This window comes from Acomys russatus, chromosome 7 (assembly GCF_903995435.1).
Source record: "Acomys russatus chromosome 7, mAcoRus1.1, whole genome shotgun sequence".
In the NCBI taxonomy this organism is placed as follows: domain Eukaryota; kingdom Metazoa; phylum Chordata; class Mammalia; order Rodentia; family Muridae; genus Acomys; species Acomys russatus.
Genome location: NC_067143.1, coordinates 8594893 through 8610411, shown reverse-complemented (window position 1 = coordinate 8610411; position 15519 = coordinate 8594893). Strand labels below are relative to the sequence as shown.

At 47.6% G+C, this 15519-nt stretch overlaps 1 protein-coding gene across 2 annotated transcripts in view; it reads right to left on the bottom strand.

Annotated features, from left to right (window-relative positions):
• The window catches only part of Nav2 (neuron navigator 2), a 363149-nt gene that overhangs the window by 151583 nt on the left and 196047 nt on the right, over positions 1-15519 (bottom strand). For both annotated transcript variants that reach the window (XM_051148610.1, XM_051148608.1), the window contains one exon: positions 500-1601. In XM_051148610.1, the coding sequence (XP_051004567.1) occupies positions 500-1601 (1102 nt within the window). The remainder of the gene's footprint in view (positions 1-499; positions 1602-15519) is intronic.

Below are 15519 nucleotides of genomic sequence, written 5' to 3'. Positions count from 1 at the left end.
GCCTCCCTTTCCCAAGCTCTGGGATGAGAGGCATGCATGACCACTGCCCCACCTGGCTGTTGTCAATCATATCTCTTCCTCCTTCATCCCTTCCCAGAAAGCCCCAGCAGGTAATAGGGACTGTGAGACTCCTGAAGTTCAAGGCCAATGCTGCCATAAAATATCGTATATAGCAGAGTGGTCTTAAGTTAACTTAGAATAGGTTATAGTTCATTTTGGGTGATAGCAAAATGGCCACTCTGTATATTCAGACTACATGGTTCTGGTGCTTCTGAAATGCCCTGGTCCCCACTGGCCTGGTGAAGCCTTCTTACCCTGGGGTCAGCTTGCAATGTCTCTCCCCCTACCCCACCCCTGTCTTGCTATAGTGGTTGCCCACTTGAGAGCACCAGGGTGGAACTGTGTTACTTTGGCTGTTGGCTCATGCGTTTCTGAACCCTGTACTGGCAGAGCCAGCAGCCAGGCTCTTTACCCAGGGGTAGCAGGTGCTGCCGCTTACCTGTACAGGAAGGGTGCAACCGTGGCTGTGTTGGGATGGTTGTATTGCTGCTGAGGCTGAGGTAGCTGAACACTGACGGTATTGCTTCCCGTGGTCTGGGTGGTCCCGACGGAGCCGCCGCTGACAGTTTGGCTGCTGATGCTGTGGTTCAGAGTGGTCCCTCCGGGGCCTTTTCCCTCCGAGGATGCCAGGCTGGAGGAGGAGCTGGAGTGCCTGCTGTCCAGCTGGGGCTTCTGAGGAGGAAGCCCTGAGCTCAGCTTCCCTCGGCTCCTCTCTCCTTCCTTGGGAGGTATGGGGGCACTTGGGGACTTCCCAGGCACGGTCTTCATTCCTGGTTTTGGTATGCCACTGTGGGTTGGAGCTGTGGTCTCCTTCTTGATGCTGTTGAGCTTCCCCCCTTTGGGGATGAAGCTGGCGATCTTGGAGGACTTTTTTGGCATCTCAGTGACAGCCACCCCACTGGGCTCTTCCTTGGGTTCTTCCTTGAGGTCAGGCCTGTCAGTCATGGAGACTCTCTTGGTGAGGTCTTTGCCCTTCTCTTTTTCCTTCTCCTTCTCCCGCTGTTGTTTCTCCTTCTCTTTCTCGTTGCCCTTTGGGGAACTCTTCTTGTTGGTAAGCGCCCTGCTGAAAGTCCGCTGTGCGATGCCCTTGAGTGCGATCTTGGGGCTGCTGGATGCAGGGCCTGCAGTTGAAAGTGCCCTGCTAGCAGCCTCCAGCTCTTCACTCTCTTCAAAGCTGGGCAGGATCTCCAAGCGCTCACAGCTGGTGTCCCGGGATGCCGAGGCCTCGCCTGCCTTGGAGGCCCCCTTACTGTTGAAAAGTTTGAGCTTCTCCAACATGGATTTCTGATTGTTGGGGGCAGGCTTCATGGCTTCGGGTGTGGGCTTGGGGGCCTCAGGCCCAGCGGGTTTGACAGAGAGCATGGATGAAGTGGCACTATGCTTCACACTGAGGGACTTGCTGCGCCAGGGCTTGGAGGTCATGCTGGGCTGGGGGATGGCCGAAGAGGAGCAGTTAACAGGGATGGAAGGGTTGCTCTCCAAGGAAGCGGGTACATTTTCGTTCATTCCGGGATGGGAGGAGGCCGGGCTTGCCAATGGCTCTGCAGAGACAGGGAAGGGAAAAGGACCTGAATCATATCCACAGAGCTGCACTGAAGAAGCAGGAAGGTCAGCCATGGCCATTCCCCACTCATGCCCCGAAGTTCCACTACTGGAGCTGTGGATTATCTGTGATTAAAATCCAGACCCACTTCACCGTCTTGTCTTCCATTATGTACTGCTCACATGACACCTCCCCCAGCCCCACCACAGTCTGCTCTGTAAACACATGCCAATCTTAACAGTAGCATGCAGAGCACACCTAAGATTGTAAATAATCTACCCAAAAGGAGAAAATCCTTTACTGCCACCACCTACCACTCCCGTGGTATAGGAGGGTGTAGGAAACAAATGCTTTAAATTATTTAACCCAGAAGTCCATTTGTGCACAATGGTCAAGAAACATCCAGTTTGTAGGAGACAACTTACCATGGATACTAAAATAAAGCAGACCAAAATAAGTAAGTAAATAAAAAACAGAAAAGGAGAAACCAGTAATTTTAAATGAAAAAATAGATTACCCAAAACTGTTGCTAATTCCTATCAAAACTTGAAAGATTTTTCTATACTGGCACTTTTCTTTTCTTTCTTTCTTTTTTTTCTTGGCAGAGTTTCCTGTAAATCAGACTGGGCTCGAACTCAGAGATCTGCCTGCCTCTGCCTTCTGAGACTAATGGTACAAACCACCATGCCCAGCCTAAAGAATTGCACTTTGTCCTATCCTGCTTGGGAAAAACAGGTGAGAGGAGAAGTAGTTTCTTTCTTTGTATTCACTTGGGAATTCAAGTGGAAAGAAAAGAGGCGTGAACCACCAGCCTTTCAGTTAACAGAGGAACGCACTGACCAGTTGTGAGAGGGGAGACATTACATTGGCACTTTCAAAGGCTTCCAAACAAGACGGACTTTAAAGACCTTCTTTTACTTAGGAACCCAATCTGCGCACGTGCCCTGCCCCCTTGTCCCCACCACATAACACAAGGCAAGAAAACACAGGTTATCTCAAAGTCAAGGCTTCCCCTTTGGCACTCAATGCATGTTTCCTTTCCCCACAGTCTTTTCTCAGAAATCCGTGGAGATATTTCCACACAAGTGCCAGGACCATTCTGAGAAGTGCGGGCTCACTATAACTATTACTCACCACGGTGGCCCAGCATCAGAAAACCCCTAAACTGCAGCCTCTTCTTCAGACAGAACTGCCATGATACATCAGTAGCTCCAAGTGCCAGTAGCTGCTAGAGAAAGTGGCCAGAAGACACAGGAAACACCCTCCACTGAGTCTGTGCTGCGCCCCCCCCCCCAGCCCAACTCTATTAGCCCCTTAAGAGGACACTGTTTACAAAGTCACAGTGACAGGACTTACCTAGGAGTGGCTACTTTCTCCCACAAGGATTCTCTAGGAGAAATTCTGCAAGCAGTGAAGCTGCCCTTCCAATTGTCACAAGTGTTTTCGGTTAAACCGCTCATGTTTCTAATTAACTTTTGTCATCCGCAACTACTCCTGTGCCCAGAAGCCTGGCAGGATTAACGGCTGCTTCCTCAGCTCTCTTTCCTTCCCACCCCCCACCGCCTCTTCCTAATACCTATGCTCTGCTGCCTTCCAGCAAGAGAGTAAACTGTACATAGAGCGTCTTTTGATGGTTTGAAAGTCAACGGCTGCTAAGGCTGGGTCAAGGCAGCCAGCCCCACGCTCGGAGTCGGGCAGCCAGGGAACTGGCTGAGCCCGCCCGCAGCCGCATGGGGAAGCCACAGCTCTGGGTGATCCAAAGCAGACCTCCCAATGTTTTAAAACACATCCATCTTCCTGACTTACTGGGGAATTTGGATTTGGAGGGGAGGGTGCTGCACAACTCCTCCACCAAAACTCACGGATATTTTCCTGGGCAGAAGCACAGACCGACTTACAAAGTAGTTGAGATCTAACTACACCACCAGCTTGTCATAGGGTCTCCTTGGTTTGATACTCCACCCCTTGTCCCCCCCCCAAACTCCACCCCTGAGATCTGGAGGCACAACACTCCACATATTGTTAAATAGTGTTCCCGCTCCCCCCCCCTTTTTTTTTGCAAGAGGGGAAACTGAGACCAGGCAGGGCTACTTGTGACCATGTTCTTTCAGCTAAAATGGAGTACGTGGGACTCAAACCCAGGTCTCCTGACACAGTACTCTCAGGGGCACGACACTCATTAACTTTTATTTATTGATTCGTTTTTGGTTGCCATTAAAGGCACAGTCTCATGCATCCCAGGCTAGCCTTAAACTTGCTCTCTACTTCAGGATGAGGATGTACCTTCCCAGTGTACACTACCTATAGTTTATGTGGGAAATGAATCTAGAGCCTTGTACATGCTAGGAAAACTCTGGACCATTAGAGCTCCATCTCCAGACCATCACCTGCTTTCAAAGAACATACTGCAAACATTAGTGTCCAATGCCCAGAGTGTTCTTCGGACACTGCCTTTCCTCCTGCCTTACTATAGATGACTGATACGTATCTTTGCACCCACCCACTCACCCACTCTCCCTCCGTACACTCAACACGTTCCCACCACCATTCGCTTATTTATCAAGCATTTAACACATGCCAAATGCTGCTCCGCTTGGGACATGCCCACTACATAACAAAGTTCTCGGCTTTTATGGACTTTACATTTAAGAAAAAGCAAATGGGAAATAATTCATTAATGCATCATTTGTAGGAAAAGTAAGGCTGGTTTGTAAGAGAGCTGTGGGGGCACGGCATGGGGGGATCTTTGTGAGTTTGAGTCCAGCTTTGTCTACATAGTGAGTTTCAGGTTACATAGTGAGACACTGTGGGTTTTTTTAAAATATATAATTTATTTATTTTTATTTTATGTGCATTGATGTTTGGCTTGCATGTGTGTCTGTGGGAGGATGTCAGATCTTGGAGTTACAGACAGTTGTTAGCTGGGAATTGAACTCAGGTCCTCTGGAAGAGCAGCCAGTGCTCTTAACCACTGAGCCATCTCTTCAGCCCTGAGACCCTGTTTTTAAGTAAAAGGAAAGAGGACAAACTATTTATACTATTTCTCTGAGTCTTTTCAGCTGTGCTCACATTTAAGTGCCAGTGAGCCTTTAGGAAGCCTCATGAGGTCAAGCCATGGCCATTTTGGTCCCACAGTGACCCAGACCCACATGCTTAGTCCTCAGCCCTCACATGCTAAGTTCTCTCACTGCTCTGTGTGGTGAATGCATAGGGTACGTCTTGGTTTTCAAATATTCTCCCTCCACTGTTTCTCAGATGGTGTTCACTAATGGGGAAAGCTGTCTGGAACAAGGTGTTGTCAACCTTGTTAATTCAGAAATGCTGGCCTCCTGGGAAAACAAGCCTGTTGGAGGGACGGAGGGGTGGGTGGGTTCTCTACATGAAGAGCCACTATAATAGCTAACAGCTCTTGCTTTTTTTCCTCATGTATATGAGCCTTCCCCTTCCTTAGAGCAAAGGAATGTAAAGAGGGTGGGAGGCAGGAGAAAAGCATACAAGAATGTTCTGGGCATCCTATCCCCCACAGTGCCACATGGACCACTGTTGGGAAGTGAGTTGCTTTTCACAGCCCACAAGTGAGTATTTTTATCCCTTTAAAGGTATATTGCAACCAGCCCATGTAAAAAATGAACCATTTCGTGTTTATTAAATGTACATTTAATTTTCAAGTTGACTTAGAAATAAGACATAGAGAACCACAAATGGTTCACAGATTTGATGAAAATCACATAGGTTTGAGAGCAATGCAGGTTGAAGAAGCACTATTAAAACAAAACAAAACAAAAACCCTTACTTTTATATTAATCTATTCCTTTGTCCCCAGCCAGACTGGCTTCAAAGGCCACCTGAAATGGCTATTTTTGGCACTCAATCCACTGATGTCCTGGGAGGGCATAGGGTACAATGCTGGGAATAGCCAGGTCAGCAATATGACCTAGTCTTTTTGTCTGTCTGGTTTTTTTTGTTGTTGTTGTTTATTTGTTTGTTTTTGAGACAGGGTTTCTCTGTGTAGCCTTAGCTGCCCTGGACTCACTTGTAGACCAGGCTGGCCTCAAACTCACAAAGATCCACCTGGCTCTGCCTCCCAAATGCTGGGATTAAAAGCGTGCGCCACCATGCCCGGCTGACATAGTCTTGATGAGCAAAAATAAATTTAAAATAGGCACATCATGATTCATTCAGCAGCTGTGGATATGTATCTGTAATATAAAGGTCATCAGTACAGAGACATTCTTTTATAAAAGTTACTATCAGTGTGTGTGTGAGTTTCCCTAGCATGTGCATGTAACAGCATGCTTGTAAAAAACTTTCTGGAGTTGGTTCTTTCCTTACACCATGTGGGTCCTGGGGATCCAAGTGCAGAGCGAGCACTTTCGTCTTCTGATCCATCCGACTGCCTGCCCCCACATACTCTTATTGTGTACAATATGCACAGATATAATCTCCTCTAGTGTAGTTTTTAAATGCTAATGGCAAGAACTGTGCAATAGCTCAGTGTATAAGGAGCTTGCCTCCCAAACCTCAGAGGCCACTTAAAAATCTCAGCATGGGGGCTGGAGAGATGGCTCAGAGGTTTAGAACACTGACTGCTCTTGCAAACGTCCCAAGTTCAATTCCCAGCAATCACATGGTGGCTTATGACCATCTATAATGAGATCTGGTGCTGTCTTCTGGCCTGTAGGCATACATGCAGGTAGAACACTGTATACATAATAAATAAATAAATAAATAAATAAATAAATCTTTTAAAAAATTCTCAGCATGGATGCATTCACTTGTAATCTCAGTGCTAGGGAGGTGGCGATCATTGGATCCCAACGGCCTGAGAGGACAGTGGCACCTGAGCAACCACACCCGAGGTTGTCTTCTGTTCTCCACATGTACTCACACACATATGTACACCCATCATGGAGACATAATATGATGGCAGAGGCCCTGATGGCTCTTTCTGACCTCTCAGGGCTCCCCAGTGCCAGTCTGGGTACCTTGATTCTAAAAGACCAATTTCCACAGTGTACCCATCACCAACTGGCAAAGAAAGCACCGCATGAAGAGAAAGTCTCCTTCAAAACTTCATGATGCCTTTGAAGAAAAGGAAAACGTTTTGTGTGTGTGTGTGTGTGTGTGTGTGTGTGTGTGTGTGTGTGTGTGTGTGTGTGTTTGGCAAGCAGCCTCAGCCTTCTCGGAGAGGAACCAAAGGCGGGTCACAGCCGAGGACTCTGCCGTTCCTGGTTTCGGTTGGAGAGCAAGCCGTTGGTGGTCTGGTCTTGAAGCCAATGGGCACAAAGACAGAGTGTGTTCCAGGCTGGCTGCCCCCAGCTCCTGTCATTGCCACTGTGACTTGAAACCTGCCTGAAGGAGGTTTCCTGCCTGAACCTTCTCCAAAGCCTTTGAGGAATAGATCTGATAACTGTGCCTGGGAAAATGTTGGCAATTTCCTATAATTTGTCAAGGTGTCAATCTTGAACATTCAGATTTCTGAGGATAATTGAAACCAGTTGACTTCTCCTAAGTGTATGTTTTCAGAACAACTTGGGTCGATGTCATTATAACCCTCTAAGTTGCTATACAAGGGGGGGAGCATGTGGATGTGGCTCTGTTCCTCACTGGTTCTGGAGCTTGCTGAAGGAGCCGTCTCTATATCCTTAGGGCAACTACTTACTACTACTACTATTATGATCATTGTTGTCATTGTCAATGTTGTCGTCGTCGTCATCATCATCATCATCATCATGAAATTTGGCTTTTTCAAAGCCACGTCTTGCACCATCCAGACTGATCTCAAACTCATGTTGCTGAAGATGCCTCTTAGCTTCTGAACTTCCTGCCTCCACCTCACAATGTTGGGGTGACAGGCGAGCACCAACACCATCCGGCTTCAGTGTCTCATATCAAAGCTGAGACTTGAACACAGTCTTTTTTGCTGGCTGCTTCTTCGGGGAACCATCATTGAAGAAAGGAGGAAAAGGGGGTACAAAAACGGCCATGGAGGTCGGGCAGCAGCATGGGATGGGGTAGAAAGGTACCTGGCTTTGGACACACACTTGCTCACAATTTCAAAGGCTCCTTCCTAGGTTTCAACTAAGATAAAGACTGCACTCTACAGAGCCCAAATTCTGTAAGTTGCTTTGTAATGCATAGCCTTCCAAAACTCCAATGACTTTTTTTTTTTTTTTTTTTGCAGAAATGGAAAAGGTAAGTTTTTCTGTCTTATATGAAGCATTCTCAGCACCTCAGCTCCAGCCAATGATGTACACTTGCCCCCAAAATCTCTACCCACTCCCCAAGGTTTATATAGCCCTTGCTTCTCCCCCACCCCAATACAGAGAGCTGTTTCACTGGACACTGTCTCTGGAGAAGGCTGTTTCTCCTGCACTCACGCCAACTGAGGTACTGATTGCACCCCACCTGTCCCACCAAGCTGGGGGAGTCTAGCCCGGTACATAATGTGCCTGGATACCTTGAGGGGAGAAGCAGACCTGGGGAAACTATTATGTGTCCTTTTTTAATATATGACAAGGTAACCATTTCTTTTCGATGCTTGTTTTGGGTAAAACCCAGAAACTATGGGCAATAAGGTCATTTGTTTTTCACCTGGTAGCTTAAAAAACAAACACAGAAACACAAAAACAAAACAATAAAGAAATTAAGGAAGCATCATTCCTTATTCTTGCCCCTATTCTCTGAGTGGGTTCACCAGGAGGCACCTTTCAATTCCCACTACCGCTTGCAAAGAGCTGGGCAGCTAAACGATAAAGTCTGGCTTATGTTTTCCTTATAACTTTAAAAACAGGACCAACTCTTCAAACCTGCATCTGTCTGTCTGTCTTTCTGTCTGTCTGTCTTTCTGTCTGTCTCGGTTTCTGCCCTTCCCCCACATCCCATACATCAAAAGATTTGCCAGTTGGTTAACTGTGACATTTAAAGGAAGATAGCCCCTCCCTATAATATCTCTCCTTTCCCTGTTTTTTTTTTAGACAAGGTCTCAGTTAGCTCAGGCTAGCCCCAAACATACAATGTAGTCAAAGACGACCTTGAACTTCTCATCCTCCTGCCTCCACCTCCAGAATGGTAAGATTTTAGGTATGCGCCACATGCCTGGCTTATGTGGCACTGCATACTGAACCCATGGTGTCACCTATGATAGATAAGCATTCTACCAGCTGTTATCCCCAAGTCAGGAAGGTGCTGTTAAAAATGAAAGGCGGCTGTTTTCTTATCGTTTGAAGCCACAGTACCCTGAAAACACCTCCTTCCTCAATTCAGCTTATTTGTTCAAAATCCCAAGGAGAACCCTTCTGCTTTAATTGCTCAAGCCATTTCTCTGTCTTGTACCATATATGGCCACAAGAAAGTACAGAATTGGCTGTGGAAAAACTGCTCCTTTTGCTTCCAAGGGTGGATGAGTTTTCACAGAGAGCCGAGAAGCAGTTTACAGGGGATGACCCCGTTCCTCGGGAGATCACTGTCCACAGCCAGCAGTTTTTTGGCAGAGTGGAACTGCCCTGTGCCGTGGTAAACACAGCCTTCTACCACAGTTAGCCAAGGATCTCCTCTCTCTAGCACACCAGGCCTTCGTGCTTTGTCCTGGTGTAAAGCGAGGCTTCCCACAGGAGCCTCCCATCCAGTGTTGAACTAGGATAGGTTCTTCCCTGGAAGGCAGGCAATAGGCAGCTCTGAGGAGGAAGAGGAGTTCCTAGTCAGGGAGGTTTGGACAATGAAGGGCTAAATGGTGGTCAAGCAGTTTTCTTGTCTACAGGACTCCTCAAAGGCTCTCTGGCATTGGCACTATCCAAAAAGCTAACAAAATGGTGTCTTTTCTAAACGTACCTTTGCCACAAACCTGATTTTATGAAATAGTCTAAGGAAAAGGTCTATCATGTTAAAATACTAGTGGGTGGGTGGGTGGGGGCCCAAATGGGACATACAACCCAAATCAGAAAAATATTGTCAGGTAACAGACACTCATGGGAGCCAGGCAAGGACAGAAGGTGGAGGGTCCTGTTTCTACCCAGGATATACTGTAGTTTGTCACAAAACTCCATAGAAGCCAAGGTAGTGCCAGCTCAGGAGTAGCAGTCAGGACAGGGGAAATGCAGCTCCCGCCCACTACGAGGTGCAGGCCACACTAGAACAACGCAAGCAAAAATCTCAAAATTCTTAGGAAGTCCTCTCAGAAAAGGCCAAGTGCTCTCTCTCTTTCTAAAGAGGATCTGAGTCTTGGGTGGGGGTGGGGGTGGGGGTGGGGGGGGGGGCGGGGGGGGGGGGGGGGGGCGGAATAATGACTTCCCCAGCGTCTTGCACTCAGTCAATTCTTGTTGACCATGAAATCTCGGCATCTGCTATGTGACAGAACTCCACCCCCATCCAACCAGAAGATGTGACGGCAGTCCCATAAAGCTGCATCTAAGCAGCTCCTAAGTGGTTCAATGCACACTGAAGTTCAGCAGTCCAAGTCTATACTGAGCAACTGCAGCTCTCTAAAGACCAGGAGCGAAATGAGGATGACTCTGAACCTCTGTCAAAGAGGAGTGGCCAAAGTGAGCTATTCAGCTTAGGGAAGGTGACTTAGGAGAAAGCAAAGAGAGAGAGCTTCAAGGTTGCCCCCTCCTCTCACCCCGGGGTTTCTGCCTAATGACACTGGGCCCAACAAACAACAACAAAAGGTAAAGAAACAGCCTTTCAGAGCAGGCCTACAATACAGAGACTTGAGGCCACATTATCGTACAGATGTGCAGAGCATAACTAGGAACAGCCAAGGGTGGCAAGGTTGGGTGTGCCTGCAGCTACCACAGGAGAGGAGAGCAGTCAATCTAATTTTATATCTTTGCTCCATGTTTCCATGTAGCTCTCTCTTCATATGAGTTTATTTGATAAAACGCTTTCTGGCACACATACATTAATATATACTAATATATATTTATGTATGTTAATAACGCTAGATATTGAAAAGTATAATAGCCAACATTTAGGGAGTATTTCCTTCTGTTGGCTTTTTTATTATTTGAATTATAGAGGGATTATGGCAGATAATAACTGTCCCATTCTACCAGTAGGGACACTGAGGCTCAGGGACTGAGTAAAGGACCTAAGGTCAAAGAGATCAGACACTGGTAACATCACACAGTCAGCAGCACCCTTCTACCCACCTCACCGTGGGGCCAAGACATAAGCCCGAGCTAGGGCTGGTGAGATGGCTCAGGGAAGGCATCTGCAGCCAAGCCTGATGACCTACATTTGATCCCTAGAACCAGAAGGCAGAAAACCAATTTTTGCAGGCAGTCCTCTGGCCTACACATACATACGTATGTATATACATACATAGCGTAACATAAGAATATGTTTTTAAAAAGCAAAGCTTGGCCCTTCTTTTGGGACAAGACACAGGGTTCAGAGACTGCATCATCATCTGCTAACCTTTAAGGCTTTCCCTCAGGAAAGCAAGTATTCCCTTCCAGGAGGTTCATTTAAAAAAACAAAAAAAAAGGGGAATGTCAAACGGTTAAGTAATAATTTAAGTATGGTTTTTGTTCTTCAGAATTTAGGATGCCGGCAAGATGTAATCTCTCGGCTGTTATTTTCTTTTTCTGTCAATCAAACTCACAAGCCAAGCAAAGAACTAGCTTATTGTATTCCTCAGGGGGTGTCATGCAGAAAGCAAACGCTGAATCGGACCATTATTCACTATCTGTGATCACGTTAGGCCAAATGTGCAGGAGCCAGAAGAAAAAAAGGCAGTCATTTATCCCCGTTCTGCCAAGGATGCAGACACTTGGTATCAGATAGATCAAATAATTTCAGGGCTCCATGAATGTCACTGATCCACACCACACTGCCAGACTTCTGAGCCTTTCTTCTGACAGTTGTCTTCTTAATGGAAAAACAGAATTCTTTTTTTTGGTGAAAAAAAATCTGTGGTGGTAGAAAACACTCCCCACCCCCCCACCACCCACCCCCAGAGACTGCTCTGTGGCTTGACTCACTGAGTCAGGAAGTGATTCCTCCAGGTGTCTGCTCCGTTTCATATGGGGGCGGGGGGAGGGAGGCTGGCAGCAGAATGGGTGTTTGAAGTGGAGCGCTCACTTACTGACTCCCTGTAAGGCTGAGGTGTCTTTTACAAATAAGATAACCTTGTCAAGGACCACAGAAAGCCAAGGACCATCTTATTCTTCTCTGCAGCACTCGGGCCACACAACACTTTGCAGGTGGGCTAAGTCCGGCCTCCCAGCAGCGAGCAGACCTTAGGTAACTTCGCCTGGTGAAGATCTTGGTCGTTCATAAGTAGAAGTAAAACTCCTGATGACTACCCCCTTGAGCGTCCAATACTGCGCTAGGCCCTTAAATAATTTCACTTCAAAGATTCACTGAAAATCATGAGTTCTCAACTGGGAAGATAGCTGAGTCAGTCTAGTAGTCCTACAGGCAAGGAGAACCCAAATTTCATCCCCAGAACCCACATTAAAAAGTACCGGGCAGAGTGGGTGCACCTGTAATCCCAGTGCAGGAGCTCGAGGGCTCACTGGCCAGTCAGCTTAGATGATTTGACAAGTCCTAGGCCAGGGAGAGACTGTGTCTCAAAACTAACAAGGCGAACTACTTGAGGAATAGAACTGGAGGTTAACCCCTGGCCTCCACACACATGCACACAGAAATAAATAAATAAATAAATAAATAAATAAATAAATAAGTAAAAAGCGAAACAACAACAACAAAACCCCAGCTCATTATTCCATGCAAGTGCCTTATGACATGCATTGGTTGCAGCTCAGATGTTAGCACCTTGCCCTAAGTCCTAGCTGGTTTGAGGCGGAATAAGAAGTCAGTGCCCGTCTTAGCAGACTCCCCTCAGCAGGAACAGTGAGCACTGCTCTCTTCCTTTCCAAAGAGAGTAACATGGTGCTAAGGAATGCATATACTCCATACACACATGCGTGTACCTGTTCTCTCCCCCCACACACACACATCAGGCTTTCTTAACATTAGCAGGATGGAGCTACATGACATTTCCATGTATTTACTATCTGCCATAAGCTGAGCAAGACCAGGAGGCCTCCTAGAAGCTCTCTCTGGCCTTCAGAACTGTGCCCATCCAAGGCTGATAGGCGCATCCAAATCTTCTCTTTGTCCCTCCTCTCAGCCAGCACCCATGTGCTTTGGCCACCTTACCAGGCTTGCTGGAGGCGGCTCAGTCCGTGCACGGCTCACACTGTCTGGTGGGATGACTCAGCCACTCCTGGCAACATCTGGTCTGCTCTGGTGAGAATCACAAGGGCGCTCTCTCTCTCTCTCTCTCTCTCTCTCTCTCTCTCTCTCTCTCTCTCTCTCTCTCTCCTCTCCTCTCTCTCTCCTCCTCCATCAATCGTCCCTCGTCGCCTCTCTCCTCCTCCTCTCCTCTCTCCACAAATGAAGGTGAACAAAGATGCAGAGAGCTTCTAGCTACAGTGTGGGAACCTGTAGGTCCATTCTCAGAGCGGGTTGCCGCTTTGCAGATGAACACACGACTGAGCTTCTCATATACTGTTCTGGAGGGTCTTTGCCAACCCAAGGGATGAATTCTAGATGCTCAGAAACCAGGGATATGGTTACAGCTCCAAGCCATTTGGCTATTTCCCCCCTGGAATCCTCGGACAACCACAGGCATGGTGTTTGCTCCTGGCCCCCACCCTATCCCATCCTGTGCCTGTACCTTTTCTTTCTCGGTCCTCTTTTGTTCCAGGTGCTAAGGCTAGAACAATGAATCCATAGTTTAAGCCTTCAGCAGGCCCAGCTCTCAGCAAAATGACTGACATGGAGGCTCAGGAGTTGGAACCTCGTCAAAGGGAGTGGGTCGCTGGGGGCTGAATCTTGTCCCTGCATTCCCTTACCTCTGTCTGTTGGATCATGCCCTCTCTACCTTGCTGCTCTGCCTCTCGCGGGTCCAAAGACAATAGTGGCAAGGATGAAAACCTCTGCAACGAGCATCTCAAGTCACTCTTCCTTCCTCTTGCTCACCTCAGGCATCCTGACAGAACGATGCCCAGCTCAGGTGTGATCGCAGACCGAGTGACCTCAGTCTGGGAATGAGTAAGGACAAAAACTATCATTTAAGTTATTAATGATAACTTCCTGTCTTCTTCACGGATGGTCTCGGGGCTCTATTCTTTGCAAAGCAGTACAAAAAAAAAAAAAAAAAAATAGTGTCCAGGCTCCCGCATCTAATGATTAAAATCAAACTCACGAGAACAAAATATACAGATTCTGTATTTAATTAGGGTAAGAATCTGGTCAGCCAAATGTATTCATGACACTAATCACAACCAGGAACTCTCCAGGGGTCTCTCTGTTCCACCCAAACATAATGAAAAATGGGGCACATTACTCAAGTGGCGTGTTCTTCCCCAAGCACCCAACGTGAGCACACGCCTCTCATTCAATTGCAGGGACTGAATTTATTTCCACAATGAGGAAACCTTACAACGTGAACCCCCAGTCCCCACTGGAAACCAAAACGAAACAAAAGCATGTCGACTTGGCTCTTTCATTCTTTCCTAAATGTGCCTCAGTAGCCAGGAAGGAGTAGATGGTTCCAAATAACATCAAATTGACCCTTGACTCAGCCAATCCCTGCTGTCAAGCCTCTAGTTCCAGGGAAGTGGCTGAACTCTCTTCGCCTAGAGTCAAGTTTCTGACTGAAGATGTGAGTGAGAGACGGAGACCCCTTCAGACCTTTTATCCTCCCGACTTGGGAATTAAAAGAGAAAATGAAGATGGGAAAGATGCCTGGCACCCACCCCACACAGGGGCAGTCTGGCTGGAATGTGCCATCCTCCTCCTGCAGAGGGCACTGTGGAGCCAATTTTTACACAACAGTAAATTCGGGAGCAGGGAGGTTGTAGGGGGTAGCGGGAGTGCGAGCCCGACTTTGTCCATTGTGGAGGTGACATACCTCAGCTCCATTATCATTTGTAAAAATGAACATCTATGGACAAAGCTGTGGAGTGGGGGGAGGGGCATGTGAGGAAACGAAGGCAGGCGCCGTTTCTGGAAAGAGGGTAAAAAGATTAGGTGGGGACCACTGTTCACAGACTTTCCTAACAAGCCATGTGGGCCAGCTGCCGAGGCCTCAGGCAATGGCCACTGCATGGCAGGAGAGGAGAAGACACAGGTGCGCCATGCAAACCACAGCTATTATCAATACAAGGTGTTCTCTGTGAGTCGGTAACCTTGCAGGAAACCTAAGAGGTCAGTCTCTGTGTTCAGGGTGGTGGATTGGAATGCCGGCAACCGCCTCATAGGCAAGATGAGGAAGCAACCTGCAGGATCCTTCCAGACTGTTCTGTCAGTTCTCCCGAGGTCAGGCAGGTCTTGGTGCCAGGCGAGCACAGCTGCTGCTCCCACACTGGGATTCCCAGGCGAGGCTTGGCTATCCTCTTCTCCCTCTCATAGCATCGGCAACGGCTCTTATTTAATCTCTTAGTGATGCTCACAGCTGATGCATACTCTCCCCCTCTCCCGTCCTCTGCCCATCATGGACCAGTGCCAATTTGTAAGGACATAGCCCACTCCTCTAGAAGCCGATTAAGTCAAATCAGGCCCACCGCTTGCTTTTGTAAATAAGAGACAACCATGCTTATTCAGCAACAGGCGTCTGTAAGAAAAAGTGCCATTGGCTTTAATCCCAGCACTCGGGAGGCAGAGGCAGGCAGATCTCTATGAGTTCGAGGCCAGCCTGGTCTACAAAGTGAGTCCAGGACAGCCAGGGCTCAGTTACACAGAGAAAGCCTGTCTCCAAAAAAGAGAGAAAAGAAAAAGTGCCAGGATGTGGTAGGAAGTGGTGGGTTGCCGGGACACTCCTGACTGGGGAAGGACCCCTCCCTTCCTTTTTTTTAATCAACAGGAAACAGGAAAGGCAGAAAAATTGAGCCCTTTCTATGTTC